Raw genomic sequence first — 22,959 nt, 5'->3', positions numbered from 1 at the left:
CTGGAAAATAGTGAGCTAATTCACAAGCAGATGACGGCAGAGCTAAGAGTGAGGGCTATTTACATAAGTTTAAATCTCTCCCTCCAGGACAATGAACAAAATCTAGCTTCTAAAACAGCTCTGGAACATGTACAGCTCTGCCACTCATTACTTGTACTTTTAAAAGCCACCTAACCCCTGTGTCTTACTTTCCATCTATAAAATGAGGATAATAATAGTACCTACCTCAGGGATTTGTATGATATAAAACAAAAAAAAAAACATTTCCCAAAATTGCACTCACATGGAAACTTGTTTGCTTAATTGATTTCTGTTTTCTCAAGAGGAAACAAACAAAATACATCCTGTAATTTTAAAAATGGAGGCAAGGAATGGTAGCACACACCTGTAATCTCAGCAACTCAGGAGGCTGAGGCAGGAGGATGGCAAGTTTTAGGCCAGCCTCAACAACTTAGCGAAGTCCTGTCTCAAAAAAAATTTTTTAAGGAAGAGGGTGTATGTTGATGGGAGAGTGCCACTAGGGTCAATCTCCAGAACCACTAAACACGTAGAGAGGGCTCTGGAACTAGACTACCTGGGCTTCAAATCTGCCTCCAACACATAGTAGCTATGTGATTTAAAACAATTTACTAAACTCTAGCCACAGCAAAAGAAATTAAATTATGCCCTAGTTCTCTCATTAATAAAAATGTGACACCTTCTTCATAATATTACAAAGATTAAAACAGTCAATACGTATAAGGTGCTCAGAAAATACCTGATATATTGAAAATTAGGTAAATATAATTTTATATTAAAACCAAGAATATGAAATATATTTTAACTACTTAGTAAGTATAAGGACATTATGAGTATCAGTTTTAGTGTACATGCTTTAACACAGAGCACCTGAGTTACTAATGGAACATACAGGATTGCTGTTTTCTACTTGTTTTCTTTCTCCCTTTCTGTCTCCATAATGGGAAAACTGAAGATGCCAGTGATTTTGATTTAACAAGATGGGCTATCACAGTGCTAAACTGAGGTTTTTAAATATCACAGCTTAGATGTGAAGTTTAATGACTTCCCAAAATCTCCCAGGCTTTTAATAATGAACTGGAACCTAAAAGAGACAGACTGATTTTCAGTTCACAGCTCTTACCAGATTCTGGTACACATCTCTTCCAGTGAGAATACACACTTGCTATTTTATTCCCTACTCCAGAATCAAACTTTTTGTTTTCAGGCTAGTTAAGCTTTCTAAAATCTGCCTGATGGCTTTAGGCAATATAGTTTTAAATTTATGTATATGCCAATAATTATCTAAATGAGAAGGAAAACATTATTTAGCCATCAAAGATTCCAAGACATAACCAACAGTGGCCTAAATCTAATCTATAAAGACAACACAGTAGACAATCATGTTTGTGCATAAAGATAAGAATAGCTATAAAAAAAATAATAATAAAATAAAGAATAAATTAGGGCACAGGGGTTAGGGCACAGGGGTTATGGCTCAGTGGTAGAATACTTGGCTAGCACATGTGAGGCACTGGGTTCAATCCTCAACACCACATAAATAAACAAATAAAATAAAAAATTTTAAAAAAAGGATTGCCATTATAGGGATTATAAGTTATCTTGTCCTGAGCTAAATGATGCTGTTTTTCTAACTACTATAATTGTTTGGGGCTGGGTTTATAGCTAAGTGGTAGAGCTCTTGTCTAGCATACATGAGGTCCTAGATTCAATTCCAAGTACTGCTTAAAAAAAAAAAATTGTCTTATATTGTTCAAATTACCTATACCTAGTGATATCCAATATACACATTCAATCAAAAGAGAAAAGATCAATGACAGAATGGGAAATTGTGTGGCCAGTTTTCCTAGCTTTTCTTAGCACATTTCTTTATTAAGTAATGAGTTTATATTTTAGAAAGAAAAAAAGTAGAGAAGTACAGTTGGTCCTCCATAGGTTACCTATCCAGATTCAACCAAAATATCAAAAATACTTTTTAGAAGAACTACATCTGTATTGAACACATAGTCTTATCATATAACAATTATTTATACAATATTTACATTGTATCAGTTATTATAAGTAGAGATGACTTAAAGTATATAGAAAGTATGTGCATAGATCATATGCAAATACTATCCCCTATTACTCAATGGGCTTGAGCATTCGTGGAGTTTGGCATCCACGGGGATCATGAAATCAATTCTTCATTAATACTAAGGAACAGGGCTGGGGTTGTGGCCCTGTGGTAGAGCACTTGCCTAGCATATGGGAGGCATTGGGTTCAATCCTCAGCATCACATAAAGTTGTTCATCTACTGCTAAAAATATTTTTTTTTAAATTCTAAGGAACAACTATATTTATCTTTAAAATTATAATGTAGATATTAAAGTAGTAAACATTTTAAGCACAACATATATCATGAAACTTTCAAATTACAACAATCCCAAATTCATTCTTAAAATGCAAATTGACAAATACATGTTGATAAAGGATATAAATATTCAAGTATTAGTAAGAAACACTGTGACAATTGATTAGGATATGCTTACCTTTCTACACATTGTAAAAAGTACTTCTAAATGCTTTGGATTTGATAGTAAAGTATTTGTATCTATTGTCACATAATTATGCAGGAGAGGCATCATGTCTAAGAAAAAATTCAAAATCCCAATGAGATTTGAGCAACAGGAGTAGAAAAAATTATTCCTAGTGAAACCACACTTCCGTAATGCCCAACATAATTCTTTTACCTAGCAACTACAAAATGCTAGAAATGAAGGTGGTCTGCCCTTTTTGTAAATGAGGAAAATGTGAATTTGAAAGATTAAGATGCTTACCATTTATTGTAGTGATTGTCCTGAATTTTTGCTTATTCACCTGAATACTTCCCTGCCCTCTCCCATTCCCCACCAGAATGCAAGCTTCAAAAGGGTTTCTGAAGTTCACTGCCATATTACTGAGTTTAGAAGAGCATTTGGAACATAGCTGACATTCAGAAAATATTTATTGAATTAACATAAGGACATGTGCTCTGGTTGCAAAGTAACTTAACACAACAAGAAACACAGCCTAACTTTTGATTATATATAAACACTGCTACAACAGCTCCACCCTATTCAGGACAGAAAAATAAGAACATTTTCTAATTAGTGCTAGAATCATGTGTGATATTTGAAGTGTCAAAGGAGTAAATATCCAGAACCAGAAAGTAAAAAGGCTATATGGTCAAAGCCATACCTGTAAAGTATTCAAAGCAATCCTGCTGGAAAACTTCATATAAAATACCTAGAAGTTGCCACATTTGAGGGGAAATTGTGTGACAGGTTAAACTATATGCCAGTGAAAGAATTTCTTCATAGAATTCTAGAAGGAAGAAAATCTCTCATTAGAATATCAGAAATAGCAAAAAATAAACGCAAAGACCACGCAGAGGAGCAACACACGTTCCTCCTATATCTAATGTGCTTACCAACATCCCTTTCTTAGCATCAGCACTTTCACCCTTCAAGACTTGTCCTCAACTTGAGGCAAGGCAAAAATTTGTTTTTACTAAACTTTCTTTTAATACTGGAAAAAATATAAGTTTTTCTATTTTATAACAAAATATAATTTATTTTTATAAAGTTATATTAGAATTCATGAGAGAAGGAATAGATTATCATACCTCTTTCACGTAGAGGATTTTAAACTTATAAATAATAATATTCTTTGAAGAGCTTAATTACGTAGGGATTAAAATATCTACCTATTTCACATTTATATTTTTAAAAGCAATTGTTGCTACCAGTATTTTTCAATCCATAAAACTTAAAGATTTGCACAGTATTCTTCAATTTACCTCAAAACAATTATACCCACGGGGCACAGTAGCACACACCTGTAATCCCAGTGGCTCGGGAGGCTGAGGCAGGAGGATCTTGAGTTCAAAGCCAGCCTCAGCAAAGGTGAGGTGCTAAGCAACTCAGTAAGACCCTGTCTCTAAATAAAACACAAGATAGCGCTGGGATATCACTCAGTGGTCGAGTGTCTGAATTCAATCCCCAGTACAAAAAAAAAAAAATTATACCCACTGTAAAGTAGAAGAGTCCAAAAGAAATGTTCTTACATTCACACATATTTAATACCATCACCCTCAATCAAAAGTAAATTATAGCTAAATATATAATCAGAAAAGACAAGCCTCACTGTAAGTTTCAAATAACTCCTACCATGTCACTGAGCCAAGAAGTCTAACTAGAAAGTTTTATTTTTGTCTCAGAAAGGTAACTAACACTTACCCTGAAAGCCTGAATAATATATTCTTTGTCTTACTTAAAAGAACATATTCAGAAGCTACTAATACAGACATTTGCCTTATTAAAAGTAAAATAAGATAGAAAGTATAAATTTTGGGAAATAATCTGCTATATAAGGTAATCACTTGAAAACCAACAAATTGTCTGAATAAAGGATTTCTGAAAGTTTCAACATGGCATAAAAATCAGTAAAATAGAATGGAAAACCTAGAAATAAATCCATGTATTCACACTCAATTCATTTTCTACAAAAAAAAAGCACAAGAAAACATATAGGGAAAAGACAGTCTCTTCAATAAATGGTGCTGATAAAACTGGATATCCACATACTGAAAAATGAAATTAGATCTTCATCTCATACCATATACAAAAATCAACTCAAGATGAATTAAACACTTGAACATTAAGACCTGAAATTATAACACTACTAGAAGAAAACAGAAGGAAAAGTTCTGTGCCATTACTCTGGGGAGCAATTTTTTATGACCCCAAAAGTACAGAAAACAAAAGCAAAAAAATAGATAAACAGAATTATGTCAAACTAAAGTTTTTCTGCATAGCAAAGGAAACAATAGAGTGAGGAGACAATCTACAGAATGCAAGACAATATTTATACACCATACATCTGGGGGAAAAAATCATATGTCTAATAAAGAATTACTATCCAAAATACATTAGGAACTTAATTCAACAGCAAGAAAATACAAAATATAATTTTAAAATTGGAATCAGGCAATCTGGCATGGTCCCATAGTCCAAGCTACTCAGGAGGCCTAGGCAAGATGATTGCTTCAGTCCAAGCCACAGTTAGACCTCATCTCAAAAAATAAAAAGACAAATAGATATTTTCAAAAGAAAACATGTAAATGGCCCATAAGTATATGAAAAAAATGCTCAGTATAACTAATCATCAAGGAAATGCATATTAAAGCAGATTAAAACTCACATCTGTTAGAACGTTTACTATCAAAAAGATAAATGCTGGAAAGGATGTTGAGCAAAGGGAATCCTCAAACACTGTTAGTCATGCAGCCACATGGACAACAATGTAGAGGTTCCTCAAAAAAGAAAAACCAGAACTACCATATGATTCAGCAAAACCACTAATGGATACATATCCAAAGGAACTGAAATCAGGATCTTGAAGAGATGTAATAGTTAGAAATGAAAAAGCTAAGTGCCCATTGACAGATGAATAAATAAAGAAAATGTGGTACATATCCAGGATAGAATACTATCTAGTATTTTGGAATTCTATTCTATTACTATTATTATTATTATTATTATTATTATTATTACTACTACTACTACTACTACTATATTACTATTAAAAATATTTAGAGTTAATTCTTTATACTGCACATTCTACGCATTTTGACAAATGTATATAATGACATATGTCTATCAATACTGTATCATACAGAAGAGTTTCAATGTCCTAAACATCCCATACTCCCACATATTCATCCTTCCCTCTCTCCCATTCCTAGTCCCTAGCAAGTATTGATCATTTTACTGAAACACATACTTTTTAAAAATTATCTTTTATGTATTTTTTAATTGGCCAAATTAAAAATGTGCATTTTATAGTGTACAGCAAAATGTTTTGAAATATACATGTTTTCTGGAATAGTTAAATCATCTAATTAAGGTATCCATTACTTCACATACTTATTTTTTGTTGTGAAAACACAAAAACGACTCTCTTAGCAATTTCCAAATATATAATACATTAACTATAGTCAACATTTTGACCAACATCTCCACATCTCAATCCACTCCCACCCTTGGAAACCACCATTCTAGTGTCTCTTTCCAAGAGTTCAACGTTTTTAGATTTCACATGAGATCTCACAGTACTTGTCTGTTTCTGACTTATTTCTATCAACAGCCATCCTTGAATTGTATGTGAAGACCTTTTCAGCATTGCAGCCAGGGAGTGGGAAAGTCTGGTAATGGGAACTTCCCGTGGCAATCCCACAGAGTAAGATCACCCAAATACATGTGAACTCCCTCTCAGCTCTGCTCAAAAAGGTCTCATACAGTACCGGAGATGGGGTGACCTGCTGTTGTCACACAGCCTCTCAGAGATGGGTGAAACCTGCCAAGATGCCAACCTGTTGACTGCAAGACATCAAAAGCAAGATTCCACCCTCAAAACTTTATCACTGACTTTGATATATACCCCCTTAGATAAACCACAGGAACCATTTTCTAATTGTCCAGCTCCAGCTCCTATGAGGGCTGAACCTATCAGGTCCTCCATCCTTCAAAACTATAATTCTATCTCTGTATTTTGTTCTTTACTAATTATTTCAGACTTTAAGTTCTTTAGAGGCTTATCCCTCTGAGCAGAAAAGGTTTCCCTGGTGAGGAGCTGGCACCCACGATATATTTCACTTTATATAATTTCCTTTAGGTTTGTCCACATTCTTGCAAATGACCAAAGTTCTTTCTTTTTAAAGGCTGTGTAAATACTGTGTGTGTATGTACATGTATCATATTTTATTCAAATAATCTCAAATACTATAAGCATTTGAGTGAGATCAATACTTATTGAATAAATATTCTCAAATACTATTAATATATATTAGACATGCATGCTCAATTTTTTACTAATGAGTGAACAATAAAAAGTTTGGAGACAACTACTCTTAAGCCATAACACACTTTTCTTACATCTTTCCACATCAGTACTAAATAACTTGTGTCTTTCTCATGCCCACATGTCTTGGGATTGGCATCTTCAAAATGCTTGAAACTACAGAAAGTAGCCTCCTCTATCAAAAATACCCATCAGCTCATAATATCTAGCATCAGTTACTGATTCTACTCACAAGTCAGGCACTTTTAACAGAAAACAGGACAATTCACACTGCTAGTAATAAATATTTCTGTTTTTAAACATTTTTCAATCCCAGATTAAAGAATCTCACCAAAACCTCACCTCAGTTCATTTCTGAAAATGTAAAATACAACATTCTCTGTCCTTTATACTTTTCAAAGCCAAAAATTCTCACTGGATATATTATATAAGTTACTCCTTCTCTAAATTGTCCATCTGTCAAATTGAAGGGCTAAAAATGTACTTTAAGTTCATCAAATTGAAAAAATAAAGTCTCGATTATCTTTCGTTGGGGGGGAGGGGTTTTGAACCTAGGGCCTTGCACATGCTAGGCAAGTGCTCTACCATTAAGTTATATCCTCAATCTTCAATTAACCTTTTTTGGGAGTGGGGTGATGGTACAGGGAATTGATCCCAGGGACACTTAACAGCTAAGCTATATTCCCGGACTATTTTTATATTTAATTAGAGACAGGATTTCACTGAGTTGCTAAGGGCATCACTAAGTTGCCGAGGCAGGCTTTGAACTCGCGATCCTCCTGCATCAGCCTCCTGAGCCGCTGGGATTACAGGCATGCACCACCACTACCGATTTTTATTTAACTTCTGAACTTACCAATTACATGCTTCTGTAAAACAAGGTCAATGATCCGTAGACAGATATTCTCTAATTGCTGTGTGATCTGAAAACAAATTTTAAATATTTACTTTAAAATTCATCATGATAACCTTTAAGTTAATATATAAATTAATATTATCCCAATAAAAATACCTATAAGACATTTCTGAGGGGAACTTGATAAATTCTAATTTTCATGTGAAAAATTAACCATGCAAAAATGCAAGGAAGGGGCTGGGGTTGTGGCTCGCAGTAGAGTGCTCACCTAGCACATGCAAGGCCCTGGGTTCGATCCTCAGCAGCACATATAAATAAAATAAAGGTATTGTGTCCAACTAAAAAATAAATTTTTTAAAAAATGCAAGGAAATTCCAAAAAGTAGACCAAAGATGGGGATAAGAATAAATCCATAGTAAATCTGTGAATTAGATTAGTTCCTTACCTGTTTTATACCAAAATAAATTTATAATGGATAAAGATTTTAGATGCAAAGAATTAAAACAAACAAACAAAAATACTAGAATAAAAAAAAAAAGAATTCTCGTGTAATCCTGAAGTGGGAAAGTGAATCAAAGCCCAGAAATTAAAAAAAAAAAAAAAAAGCTGAGCCATCTGACTGCAAAAATTAAAATTTTCTGCATGGAGACAAAATAAAAATTTGAGTGAAATACTATCAAATAGTATTACAAAAATCAAATTCCCATTATATGAAATCAACAGAAAAACAGGCAAAGGTTATGAAAAATAAATCTAAACAAGCCTTAAGCTTATTAAAAAAAGATGTTTACTGTATGAGAAAATTATAAATTCAAAGTGCAATATTAATACTTTTGACCTATCAGACTGCCAATGATCAAAAAGTATGAGACTGGAAAGAAAGACATTGTGGTACATTGATTCGTGGACTATAAATGGGCACACTCTATTTAGGACAAATTAGCAACATCCTTAGAACTAACTCATATACATACCATTTATCCCAACAATTCCACGTCAAGAAATTACCCTCCAGACATTGTTATGTGCACAAAATGACATGCAAAAAGCATTCATTGCAACAATATTTGTGATTTCTCACCAATGTCCATTTAAACAAGGGACATCTAAATTATTTCTATTAACTAGCAACCTGTTATATAAATTTGACACATCATACAAGAGAATAGTATGCAACCATTAAAAATGTGTAAGTTTACTGACTGGTATAGAAGGGTCACCAAGATGAATTAAATAGAAAATGGTAGCTAAAAATTGTGCATAGTATGTTACTGTGTTCATAAAAGAAAAATATGTACACTTTTTGTTTGTATGACAGTAGAAAAACCTCTGGAAGAATACCAAAAAAACCTGAAAAAACTTTGCTATCTTCTGCAAGGGATAAAATTAAGACAACTAGAGAACTGAGTAAGAAAGTAAAATTTCACTGAGTAATCTTTTCAGACCTTTTAAATCATTCAACATGCTTGTTTTAAACTTTTAAATAAGTTACAATTAAAATCCATCATGTTAGATTTTTACTGTAAATATCCAATTTCATCTTTTAAGCACTTTCTAATACTCCATTATTTTCTTCATTGTTGTTTTTGAAGTATTGGGGATTGAACACAGATTAAACTCCTGAACCCAGGAATGCTCTAGCACTGCCCTATATTCCCAGTTTTTTTGTTTGTTTTTGTTTTGAGATAGTCTAAATTAGCGAGGCTGGACTTCTAATCCTCCTGCCTCAACTTCCCAAGTAGCTGGGATTATAGATCCATACCACTACCTCCAGCTGTGTTTTTATTTTTAATTTTCAAATAATGGTGCATTTTTGTGGGAGACAGTTTAGTAACCCGATATATGTTAAACTATTATCTAAAGTTCAAATGATCCAAAATGTCCCAGTTTAAAAATTGCCAATATACTTAAAACCATTAAATAAAAATGTACATGCTTAAGCACCTATTTCAGATTTCCAATTATGCTCTTCATGCATTAAGTATTTGTACAGATATGGGTTTTTTCCCTTTTAAGGAAATACTGCTTTCAAAGTTTGCTTTTAACAAGGCAAAGTTCAAAATTAAAGGGCAAGTGACCTAGAGACCAAGATTTCAGTTGGTGTTTTGTCTCTATGACCTCAGTAAAGCCAGTTACCTAAATCATTAAGGCTTTGCTCTATAGTATAGGTAAGGGAGTTAGATTTGTGTTTCTCAGTTTTAACCCACTCCTCCTTTGAAAACCAGAGTTCACAGCTCCTTTAACATTATTTGAAATTCAAAATAAATTTAATATCAATAGTGAAAAATTAAAACAAAAAGACCAAATGCTATTTAGTTTTCAAACTAATCCTAAAGCTAATTCTCCTACTTCTTACACCCTCACCCACACTCAGAAAAACTGGAATAGGTGATTTCTAAGGTGTCTTCAAATTTAAAGCACAAGTTCCAAATTTAAGGTGAAAAAACTATCCTTACAATACATATTGTAACTTAACTTGGAATATCTCACTGTTACAAGAGGACCATAGTTTCAACATGAACAAAAAAATAAAATGATGAATATGAAAATAAAAATTCACATTAGCCCTTCAATTAAGAAGATGCATCCAAGAGAGAATACTGAACCATTTTTAAGACACTAGCAAGCTCTCATTAATATCTGATAAACACAGGATAAATCAACAGTCACATGGTTTAACAATAATAATGCTGTTATGGTTTAGATGTGAGGTGTCCCCCAAAAGCTCAAACGTGAGACAATGCAAGAAGGTTTATAGAAAAAAAAAATGAGCCTTAACCCAATCAGTGAATTAATCCCCTAATGGGATTAACTGAATGGTAACTGAAGGTGGGTTGGGTGTGTCTAGAGGAGGTAGGTCCCTGGGGGCGGGGGCATGACTTTGGGGTATATGTTTTTGTATCTGGTGAGTAGAGTGTTTTCTGATCATCATGTCAGCTGCTTCACTCCAACACACTCTTCTGCCATGTTGTTCTGCCTCAACTCAAGCCCCAAGGAATGGAGCCAGCTGTCTATGGACTGAGACCTCTGAAACTGAGCCCATAAATAAACTTTTCCTCCTCAAAACTGTTTTTGGCAGGTATTGTAGTCACAGCAGCAAAAAAAAAAAAAAAAAAAAAAAAAAAAAAAAAAAAAAAACCTGACTAAAACATGCTATTTAAAGAACTGGCACCTACTCCCTAAGTCCTCACTGTATAAAACAAGAGCTCCATCCCTGACAAACCAATCAACTTGTGCTCACAGAAATAATGAGTAAAAATCTAATTTGAGATGAGTCCACGTTATAATTCAGAAGGAGAACTGCAGGTTTTAAGTGGTGGGGAAAAACCAATACATTACCAGAATGATCTGACTACAAACCTAAATGCACAACTTATTAGCTCTGTAACCATGAACAAGTCTCCTGAACCTACCTGAACTTGTCCTGTTTCAGCAAAAAGAGATTACCAACACCTGCTCGCTCTCTCTCTCTCTCTCTCACATGACATCAATAAGACTACATCAGCTAATGATATGAAGACACAGGATACATGTCTTTGTAAATTCTTATCCCAATACTATTCTAGAAATTGGTTTATGAAAAATGTCTAAGTTCTTGCCACTCTTCTATTCTTACAATACTAGTAACATCAGAATTCTATTCCTTTACTTAACATTTGCCACTGTGATTGAATAGCTATCTGTTTTTCTCTACCACAAAGACCAAACTGTGGGTTCCCAGAAAACAGGGCTCATGTCTTATACAAAACCTAGCCTGGCACATAGCAGATATGATGAACTAAACTCTTTAATACAGAGAGATATACTATGTACTTTAAGTGCATCTCAATGTTTCTTTAAAATTTGAGGGCAATTTTTAAAGCCTAGCAACATAACTAAAGAGCAACTTCAAGGTCAAGACTTTAAAACTCATGCCCACCAGTCATAAAAATTTCAGTCACTATTATGTCATAATAAAACACAAAGAAATCCCACCTCTTTATGATCTTCTACAACTGTTAAGATAGTATCAATAGTATGTAAAATTCCCATAGCCATTACTGTTTTGTCTTCAACTTCTTCATATTCATCACTTTGAAGAACTTTGCCAAATATCTCAGCCTAGGCAAAACATATTAAAATATTCAACAGTTGATACTGTTACAACCCCCCTCATTATAAAAATTAGCAAAAGGGTAATGTCACATATTAAAATATCAGCATCACTCAAACGTTAATTTCTGCACTTTGTGAATAAATCACCTTTTTTCTTACAAAAATATAATCTGTCATATTTTAAATATAGCCATTTCCCCCATATAGTTATCAGTGTGGAATATTCATTAGCCATTACAACCGTTAATTTTTTTTTTTTTTTGAGAGAGAGAGAGAGGAGAGAAAGAATTTTAATATTTATTATTTAGTTTTCGGCAGACACAACATCTTTGTTTCTATGTGGTGCTGAGGATCAAACCCAGGCAGCATGCATGCCAGGCGAGCGCGCAACCGCTTGAGCCACATCCCCACCCCACCCCCCCAACCCCCGTTAACTAATTTTATTGGTTGTCATTAAGCAAAATGATTTTAAAAAACAGAGAAATTTATCAAAGTGGTAAAACAAAAACGCCCCAATGTAAAGAAATTGAGATACCAGAATCAAAGTTAAGAAAGTAAAAATTTAGAACGTTCACATCAAGACACATTATGAAATCTTAGGATACTACAGATGAAGAGAGATTATCCTACATGTTATTAGCTTCAAGTCTGCTTAACTACAGGAATATCAGAATTATCAGAGCAAACATTTTTATATTAGTATTTCAGTTACAAATAAAACTGAACTTGAAATTACGGGGTTTAATTTAGATTACTCAAGGATTCCAAGCCAAGCTAACAAAAAACTGTCACGTCTTACCAAGTGTTGGGTCATATCAATAGCAATCGAGGCTACCTCTTGACTGTATTCACATATCATCTTCTGGATTACATTAGTAACATCATCATTTTCTGTCTCTCTAACAATGTGCAACAGCTCCTGCATAATAGGCCTCACATGTGGCTTCATATATTCCTTAGCTAATGCAACAAGACAAAATTAGTAAAAGTTAGCCATTCACAGATAGTAAAAGGAATTAACTTGGTAACAGGTCAAGTGACACAAGGTAATACCTAGATAAGGTTCTAGATACACTCATGCTCTACGGTGAATAAGTTACAGAGTTGCATCAAATAATGTTCACCACTATACCAACTTCAAGAATATAAAAGGGATAAGCAGTTCTACATAAGAAAGGACTGTCCTATTCCAAATGCTAATAGTTCCCACTGAAAAATTCTAACTACACATGTTGTCATCAGCATAACTTGGAGAACATAAATATTACATCAGTCTTGATGTCAAGTATAAAAACTCATGTACATAAAGATTATCCCAACACTGATGGGGCCCACTCCCTACCCTAATCCATTTCTACCCCTAGATCTCTGGAAAATCCTCATACAAAATCCAGTCCTCCCATTAAAACATGTTAAATAAAGGTAAACAAGGTTCATGTTTTTCATAAAGCTGAATTTGTTTGTAAAGGTTTATTTGAACTTTGAACAGAACATTCTTCTAAACAAACAAATGAGATATTTGTTTTATCACTCCCTAGAAATATTACTTGCTAGAACTGGTAGAACCAAAGAATTCTAAAGTTGAAAAAAATCCTGAAGCCATCTAATCTAACCCCCTCAAGTTTAAATATGTGGAATCTAAGCCTTGACAGATCATATGTCTCACCCAGCTTTTCATGACAAGTTAGTAGCAAAATCAAAACTGAACCCAAGCCTCTCTTCCCAGTCTACCTTAGTGCCCAGCAATTATTAACTTGTTCCTCATGTAAAACTTTTCCAGAAACCACAATCAATAGGAACTCCTAAAAAAGGGACAAGAATAATCCCCTACAAAATTCTGAGGGAGCAAAAGCCCAGGAATCCAAACTCCTGGAACCTAAAGAACCCCCTTTATTAGGGAAGGAAGTGAATGAAAAATTACCCTTCTAAAAGGCATTTTGGTTTTACCTTGTATCTGATTAGAAATTAATGACTGAAGAGCAAGGGCAGCTTCAACTTTGACTGGCATCTCCTTATCTTCAATCAGGCTCTTCTTTGCTAATTCAACTGCATTTCTGAGGTTGAGTTCATTGTGAAACTTCAAAGAACTAAATGCATGAAGCACCCAGCATGACTATAGTATGAGCAGAAAGTAAACAGAAAGCTATTAGGATTATGGCACTGAGCAATAATGTCACATAAACAAGAACTTTTTTTTGTTTGTTTGTTTTTGGTGGTGGTGGTGCTAGGAATTGAATCCAAGGTCTCACACATGCTAGGCAGGCACTATAACTATAAGCTACACCTGCATCCCTCACACAAGAACTTCTTATTAAAATATCACATTTATTTCAATAATTTTCTTACAGACGAGGATTTTAAGGTATAAAATAGATACACAGAAAACTTACTCTAGCTCGAAGATATCCCAGGTTAGACAACAATAAAGGAAATACATGATTCTGTAGGAATAGCTCGATTTGGTCCTTGAATAAACTCTTCTGTTAGGAAACAGAAATTAAATTTCAATTTATCAGTGGCTTTTCTCATATGTAAGAATCACTTCCTGATGAAGCATGTTTATTATGACTTGCATTTATATACTTCTATTCACAATTTTGTAAAATTGTCTGACCTACATACTGTATATTTTAAAACACAATAATAGTACTTTAGGTCAATTAGATATTCATGGATTTTTGTAGAAATAATAACACTAAAATCATTTCGTATCCTTTTTTATAGAGCAGCTTCTTAAGGAAAAACTGACAAAAGTCAAATTTTCTCTTAATAAAGAAATAGGTTACAAAAAGAAGGATCTGTATCGTTGACTCAATCACCCAGAGTAAGTCATAATTTTTAAATTATCCATAACTTTCATACTATCTTATTAGTCTGTGCTTTGCAATTTTATTAAGTAAATTAAATTTTGATAATCTTAACCTTCAATAAAATCTCAGCTAGGGAACCAATCACATGCAGGGCTCCATCTTTCTTCCTAGGGTCAAAGTTCGGGTCTGTTAGGATTTGATAACAGAATGCCATCATTTTTGGCAACACCTAAAGAAATAGAAGAATCCATTTTAGTCTACAAGAACTTTCATTATCTTAATAAAGAATTAAATATGATATAAATTTTCAAAAATAAAAACCATTTTATTGTGTTTTATCAAATAACCTTAAGCTCAATAAGAAAGGTACATTAAAAAAAAAAACTAACCAAAATACTTCACTCTTTTCCCCTACTAGAACAAAGAATATTCTTAAACTGACAAGTTACAACTAATGATAATATTATTTTTGAATACTAGGGGTATATTAGAATATACTTTTTCCTTACTAGAGCAAAAATATTCTTAAACTAGGTTATAACTAATACAAGATAATTTTCAAATACAATGGGTACATTAAAAAGAATAATTAAATACCTCTTTCCTTTTCTTTGCAGCAGTATATAAGAGAGTCTGGGCTGCTGTGGTAGGAGAAGCATAATCTTCAAAAATATCTAAGATTTCAAAAGGTCAAACCATATTAGTAAAAATGTAGTGACTTATGATACAGATTTTAAATCTGACCAACCAATAATTCAGACCAAAAAATAAAATAATCCACATAATGCCATTCACAGCATAAAGAAGCTAAGAAAAACAGGTGCAGTAGTACACGCCTATAATCCCAGCAACTATAGAGACTGAGGCAAGAGGAACACGAGTTTGACATCAGCCTCAGCAACTTAGTGAGATCCTATCTCAACAAAAAGGGCTTAGGAGTGTAGCTCAGTGGTAAAACACCCTAGGGTTCAATCCCTGGTACCAAGTCGGGGGGGGGGGGGGGGGGAGGAGAAAATTAGCTAATCATTTTGTCTTGTCAAAGCAAACTAGAAAAACAAATACATAAGGAAGGGGAAGTAATAAATTCTACACATGAGTTTCAAAAAAACAAAGAAACAAAGCAGGTGGTAAATGTTTCATTTGCTCTTCTTGAACTTTGTCTCCAAGAGAAAAAGTACCTCCTCACTTACAAAGCCCTGTAAAAACACCAGAGTCTGATAATCTAATGCTCATACCAGTAAGTTTAACTCAGATAGCTAGAGACACCTGGCTGAACAGATGACAACACAGCTTTGTCATGGTACATTTGGCATCTTTGTGTTAGTTCTAGTAGTTGATTTCGACATTTACTGAAGACATTAAGGCCACGCACTAGTAGAGGAATACAGAGGAGGAAAGGATAAAAAATATAAAACAAACAAGACAAAGCTCCTGACTTCAGATAGCTTCTAACTTGTGGGAGAGCCAGAAACACACAAATTAATATTTTACTATGTTAAGTGCTTAAAGGAGGATAAAGGGAAACAACTTAGGCAACCTACACAGTTCAACAGCTTCCAGGAAGATCAAATTGCAAAGAACCCCAGAGAATTGTGCACATGCAGTATGTCTAAAAGAAATCCTATTCCCTGTGGAATACTTAGTCATAGGGAAAGGAGACAGGTGAAATAGGGTGCCCCCAAAACATGCAGAAATCTAAAGGCTGTCTCAGAGTTGAGAACAACCCAATCCGTAGGTGAGAACAAAGAAAAAGATGGTCCCTGCAAATCCACGGGACACAGCCTAAGTAACAGATGGCTTCATGAGTATTTCAGCACTCCTAAGAGAGATACAGAGGATTTTCATCTCCCACACCCAAAGGCCTCAAATTCTCTTGTTCAAAAGGATACCAAACTCTGATGAGCTTCAGTTAAACAAACAAAGTGAAACTTTGGGAATTTAACAAAGTGATTAAAAAAAACTGCTTAAAATGTAAATATAGTTATATTATTTTACATATCCAGGAACTATTAAGGAAAAAATATCTCAAGTACCAAATTTCATCCTTATATACTCATATGGATCTTCTTGCCACAGCTCTTCATCCTCATCTTTATAGCACATCACAGAAAAAATCACATCTTCGGAGATATTCTAAGATGAGAAACAAACAAAATAACAAATGGGTATGGGCTATTCAAATTTGGGGAATACCAATAGTGTACTCATTGACAGTCTCTATGATCGTATTCTTCCAATTATAGTAATTCTTCTTTTAAGCCTGCATTCACTATGGTGAAAGCAAGTAAGCAAAAGTCCCCAAGCAGGCATAGGGGTTAGAATTACAGGTAAGATTGCTTTTGAACAGCGAGAAAAAGCACAGAGAAAGAAACAAATATAAACTACTCTTTGAAGCAACAACAAGGACAATGAAATTTTACTAACAAATTGACATTAAACAGACTTTGATTTCTTTAAGGAAGAAAAATGTCAAGTCAGGGATATATTTCTACTTCTTATGTTGAAATTCTTAACATTTCCACATTGGTCCTAAATGTCCACTGATCAACAATATTATAATTTTCTTTTTTTTCTTCGACTTTCAAAAGACTAATTTTCAACCTCCAAACTGCATGTTTAGGGCTGGGGATATAGCTCAGTTGGTAGAGTGCTTGCCTTGCATGCACAAGGCCCTGGGTTCAATCCCCAGTAACCCCCCCCACAAAAAAATGGCATGTTTAGGGAGGTCCTAAACTAGTGGCCTCTCTTACACTGCTCTAACAACTACTTATACAAAACTGAATAATTCAAGAGTGGATCCTTCTCTAAAACAGACCATATCTTATGCCATAAAGCAACTGTTACCAAATACAAAGAATAAAGGTAATAACCTGCATCCTTTCAGATCATAATGGAAAAAATTAGAAATCAATGATAGAATGAAAAATAGAAGCTACTGTAATACCTGGAGAAAAATAATATGCTATTGAATGATGAATGGATAATAGCAGAAATCAGAGATGAAATTAAAAAATACTTAGAGGTAAATGAGAATAGTAATACAATGTATCAAAATCTCTGGGACACCATGAAGGCAGTACTAAGAGGAAAGTTCATTGCATTGAGCTCATTCATTAAAAGAATAATAAGTCAACATATAAATTACCTAACATTACAACTCAAAGCCACAGAAAAAGAACAATTCAACACCAAAAATAGAAGACAGGAAGTAACTAAAATCAGAGCAGAAAATAATGAAACTGAAAGGAAAGAAACAATTGAAAAAACTGACAAAACAAAGAGTTGGTTCTTTGAAAAAATAAGTAAAATTGATAAACTCCTAGCCATACTAACAAAGAGAAAAAGAGAGAAAACTCAAATTACTAAACATATGAGGAAAAAAGAAATATCACAACAAACACAACTAAAATACAGAAGATAATTAGAAACTATTTTGAAATTTATACTCCAATAAAATAGAAAACTTAGAAGACACCAACAAATTTCTAGAGACCTACCCAAACTGAATCAGTAGAACATACACAATTTAAATCAAGGATCAATTAAAAGTAATGAAATAGAAAATGCCAGGCTGGGGTTGTAGCTCAGTGGTAGAGCAATTGCCAAGCATGTGTGAGGCACTGGGTTCAATTCTCAGCACCACTTATAAATAAATAAATAAATAAATAATGAAGGTTCATCAACCAAAAAAAAGAAAAAAGATATAGAAAATGCCATCAAAAGCCTACCAATCAAGAAAAGCCCAGGACAAAACAGATCCTCAGCCAAGTTCTACAAGATACTATATATTTTTTTAAAAGCACTTCTCAGTTCTCAAAGGACGTCTATTTTATTTATTTATATATGGTGCTGAGGATCGAACCCAGTGCCTCACACATGCTAGGCAAGCACTCTGCCACTTAGCCACAATCCCAGCCCCAAGATACTATATTTTTAAAACTAGTAGTAACAGAATGCTAACCAAATCCTATGCTGGACACAAAGGAAAAGTGAAATAATTTATTTTCTTGTTACATACCAACTTACAGAACTTAAGAACTCATAGTTGGGAAGTGGTGATTCAGCTCCTAATGTTTTTGAATTAGCCAGGATTATTTATGTGTGAGTTATTTATTAATGGCCCATAATTTTTTATTCTCGTTTGTAGTTTAAGTAATAATGCTGAATTCTACCTTAAGTAAACAATTGGTATAAAAACAGAAAATGTTAACTTCTACTGAAGAACTTAATCTAAAGAAAATAAAAAGCTTTTCTGCTCAGACCTATAAAAGAAAAACGGTCCACATATCAGATTTTATTTTCTATAAAATAATACTGTCTTAGTAGAGCCCAACTGAGTTTTCAAAATACTTTCTCACAAAATGCCTCATTTGATCCTAGTAACCTTTAGATAAGAAATGTTATGAGCCTCAACAGAAGAGAAACTGAGATAAATGAGATTTTAAACAAAGTCAACTTTCAATCCAAGTCTTCCAACTCTCAAAATGAAAGGCCTCGCTCTTTTCAAATGACTAAATTTTTCAAGTCCATAACAGACGTAAGATTGTGCTTATTAGAAGTTATTAATGGAAATAAAGAGATACTAAATATAAATACAGGATTAATAACACTAATTTTACCTGGGAAACCTAAGTTAACTGGAGAACGATTCTGGAGAGCTGCTCTATGATACTTACCTGTATGTGTGGCTTCATCTGCTTCCAGGTTACAGAATGAACAACCCCTTGGTTGAGATAGTTGAATGCTTGCTGAAGAATACGAGGGGCTACATACTCTTTCTGTCTATATTGATCTAAAATTTTTAGTAGTACCTACAGGAAAATAGGAAGAGATAATATGGGAAAACAACTTTAAAATTAAAAGAGATGGGGCACTTTAGGCATAACAAAATCCAAAATACAGAGATTAAAAATAATAGATTTAGGAGGAAATCAATATTTTGTGAGAAAGCTCACATAGGCAGTTATAATTATTAGATACATCCGCGTTACACTGAATCAAAGGCTGACTTGCTGTGACTCCCAGGCATTTGTCCTACTTCTAACCTGCAGAAATACTCAGACCAAGTCTAATTTCTATTCCACTGTTGGCTCTTTGAAATAAATTAAGACTTCTATTTTAAGAAAAATGCCGCTCAGTGGTAGAGCACCCTAGCTTCAATCCCCACTACCACAAAAATAATGTAATGAATTAGTATGTCTATAATTCACTTTTGAGTAGATGGAAATAATTTTCTGTTTTAAAAGTGAAGGCTTATTACCTGCTGAATTCCCACTGCATAGGTTTTCAAGAAGAATTCAGAAAATTCAAAATATTCTTTTGTGACATTTCCTGGGCTTCCATACCTTAAAATTCAAAGAAAAATTTCAAATACTATGAAGTTTAAAAACAAAGCAAGCTCACTAGCTTAAATATAGTCATTGAAAGATGCATTCTATTGTAACAAAACTAACACATTCCTCTTTTTCAGAAGGCACAAAATGAAATCATAAAGAGCTGTGCTCAAACTCTGAGCCATACTTAAAATTTCACATGTAAGCTTTTACTTTCTAAATCAAGAATTCCTACAGAGCTAATGGTAAGACTAAAAAATGCTTATCTGATGTGTAATAATTTTCTTTCCATAAAATGTTTATCTGACATGTAATAAATTTCTCTCAATAAATGTTCTTTTTTAAATTTTTTTTAATTTGTTCTAATGATTTATACATTACAGTAGAATGCATTTTGACACACTGTACACAAATGAAGTACAACTTTTCATTTGTCTGGCTGTACGTGGTGCAGAGTCACTCCAGTAGTGTAATCATACATGTATGTAGGGTAATAATGTCCATCTCATTACACCATCCTTCCCATCCCCACAGCCCTTTCCCTCCCCTCACTGCCCTCTGCACAATCCAAAGTTCCTTCATTCTTCCCTATCTCCCCAATAAATGCTCTTACAATTAAATTTTACTTTCTAATGGAGCTTGATAGCCATGCACCTTCTTACATAATTCCTGGATATTTCTAATGGACTAAATAATGTTATTTTTCCATGTTTTTTCACAGAATAAAAGAAAAGAGCCAGAGAAGGCTCCCTACCTCATTATGATCTCAAAGCCAATGATCGCAATTAAGCCACTTTAAACCAAGGGTGACTTTTTGCCCTCTGTGGTTTTGAAGACATACAATTATAAACTGCAGAGCAAGAAGGGAAGTATCCACTTTTATTATACTGACTGTACAAGCTAAATGTAATAAACAGAGAATTACCGTTCAAAGAGACGAGCTACAATATGCAGAGCCCACTTTTTACACTTCCACCATACTAGTTCTGGTCTATCATCTTCATCAATTTGCAGAGTCTCCTAAGAGGGCAAAAATCACCCAGATTAAATGTCTGCATAATAGAAGGATTTATGTGACTAACAAAAACAGAATAAGTTTTGGTATAGATTAAATCATATTAAATGTGTAGTTAGATTGCTCTACAAGCATTCTTTATAGATTGCTAGGTGGAAATTAAATAAGCAAATTTCATAGTCAATGCCATTGTTCACATTATCTACTATCTTCAATAGGGCCAAATAAGTAGACAACAAAATATAAACATCATGATCCCTTGATAAAACTCTTGAGATAGCAAAAAGCCTCTATACTTTAATCTGAGTGATGCTCACAAAATTTTACATACTAAATTTTGAGCATCTATATATGTACATTAAACCTTTATATACTGTTTCAAATTAAAGAGAATAAAACTAGGGATATAGCTTAGTGGTAGAAAGTATACTTAGCATGTGTAAGACCTACATTTATTCCTAGCACACACATACACAAAGATAAGAACAATGGAAAGAATATTGTACACTTTAAGACCAGCTTAAATGTAAAAATACAAAAATTTAAGCCAAATGTAGTAATCCCAGCAACTCAGGAAGCTAAGGCAGAAGTATCACAAGTTTGAGGCCAGCCTAGGCAACTTAGTGAGACCTCGTTTCAAAATTTAAAAAGGGCTGGGGATGTGTCTCACTGTAAAGGACCCCTGGGTTCAACCCTAAGAACAGCAAAGAAAAAATATATTGGGAAGTGAGGGATTAATTTGACAGATGCAGAAATACTCTCACTGCAGATCAAAAGAAGAGACATATGAAATAGGCAAACTTAGAATTCAGTGTATACTCATAATAGGCATCTTCAGCCACTGTTTATTAAAGTATAAATCAGGGTGCCCTTTCTGGAAATCATTCCATAAGATGTATCAAAAGCCTAGACACTTTTAGAAATTTTTCTAGAGAAAATAATTGTGCACGTGCACAAAAATTTAACTGTGTTCTCATATTTAAAACACTAAAAGCATCTGACAAAAATAAAGTATAAAACATTCATAATCTATATATATATATATATATATATATTAAATTTTAGGCCAAAATGAACTTCAAAATAGTATATACAAGTACTATTTTTTATTCATAAACTATTGTATGTAGATGCAGAGAAAAAAGGCTAGAGGAATACCAAGTTTTAAAAATGGTTTTTACGATATTTAGTAGAATTAGCTATTTCATTATTTTTGCTTCTGAGCTTTCTAAAAGTGATTATGAATTATTTTATTAATTATTATTATTACAGTAGCAATTTTCTTTTTTCAAATAGCAGGATAGGATAATGAATTAGCCCAACACAAGCACTCCAAACCCAAGACTGCCCATTTTTTTCTCAGAACACCCCTATCTTACAGGAGGGACTGTCCTGTCAATAATAGTTCGGAAGATCTCCATCCATGTTGTCATGGTTTGGTTATTCACCAACTGAAGAGGCAATGCATACTGGAAAAACAGAACAACAACATAAAGAAGAATTCCCATTTACCATAAAAATCAGCAATTTTATCTACTGTAAAAGGTTAAAATATGTAAAATAGCTAATTTTTAAGCATTAAAATAGCAATTTCATATGATTCAACCTAAAATTAACTTGAATTAGATGTGTAAGTATATGTCTAGGCTAGGGATATAGCTCAGTTGGTAGAGTGCTTGACTGGCATGCACAAGGCCCTGGGTTCAATACCCAGCACCAGCAAAAAGAAAAAGTAAACTTTTAAATTATGTACAATTTTGAAAAAAAATTTAATTAAGCTCTTATTTATTCAGCAACACTATATCATTTCAAATGGACAAACATAGTCTATAGATGGTAAAAGTAAATAAAACAGGACCTACATAACTGTGAGAAGCTTACCTATGGACCTATACTTTAACTAGAATTGATATTCCAAGTAAGTGATTTTTACTATTTATCCCTTTGCA

At 33.6% G+C, this 22,959-nt stretch overlaps 1 protein-coding gene and 1 non-coding gene across 2 annotated transcripts in view; one reads left to right on the top strand and one right to left on the bottom strand.

Annotated features, from left to right (window-relative positions):
- Ipo8 (importin 8) overlaps positions 1-22,959 on the bottom strand; it is an 86,352-nt gene that overhangs the window by 29,335 nt on the left and 34,058 nt on the right. Inside the window, exons 6-19 of the mRNA XM_077799176.1 lie at positions 22,390-22,479; positions 20,921-21,015; positions 19,923-20,007; positions 19,339-19,473; positions 16,696-16,795; positions 15,260-15,336; positions 14,775-14,891; positions 14,243-14,332; positions 13,800-13,965; positions 12,652-12,812; positions 11,733-11,858; positions 7,758-7,824; positions 3,239-3,364; positions 2,551-2,648 (exon numbers count right to left, since the gene is read on the bottom strand). Of these exons, the coding sequence (XP_077655302.1) occupies positions 2,551-2,648; positions 3,239-3,364; positions 7,758-7,824; positions 11,733-11,858; positions 12,652-12,812; positions 13,800-13,965; positions 14,243-14,332; positions 14,775-14,891; positions 15,260-15,336; positions 16,696-16,795; positions 19,339-19,473; positions 19,923-20,007; positions 20,921-21,015; positions 22,390-22,479 (1,533 nt within the window). The remainder of the gene's footprint in view (positions 1-2,550; positions 2,649-3,238; positions 3,365-7,757; positions 7,825-11,732; positions 11,859-12,651; positions 12,813-13,799; positions 13,966-14,242; positions 14,333-14,774; positions 14,892-15,259; positions 15,337-16,695; positions 16,796-19,338; positions 19,474-19,922; positions 20,008-20,920; positions 21,016-22,389; positions 22,480-22,959) is intronic.
- Positions 17,287-17,359, top strand: Trnaa-ugc (transfer RNA alanine (anticodon UGC)). Its single transcript has one exon. It is a non-coding gene; the product is annotated as a tRNA-Ala (tRNA).

Source organism: Urocitellus parryii, chromosome 5 (assembly GCF_045843805.1).
Source record: "Urocitellus parryii isolate mUroPar1 chromosome 5, mUroPar1.hap1, whole genome shotgun sequence".
Classification (NCBI taxonomy): domain Eukaryota; kingdom Metazoa; phylum Chordata; class Mammalia; order Rodentia; family Sciuridae; genus Urocitellus; species Urocitellus parryii.
The sequence above is the reverse complement of the archived record's forward strand: the minus strand, read 5'-3'. Positions and strand labels throughout refer to the sequence as shown.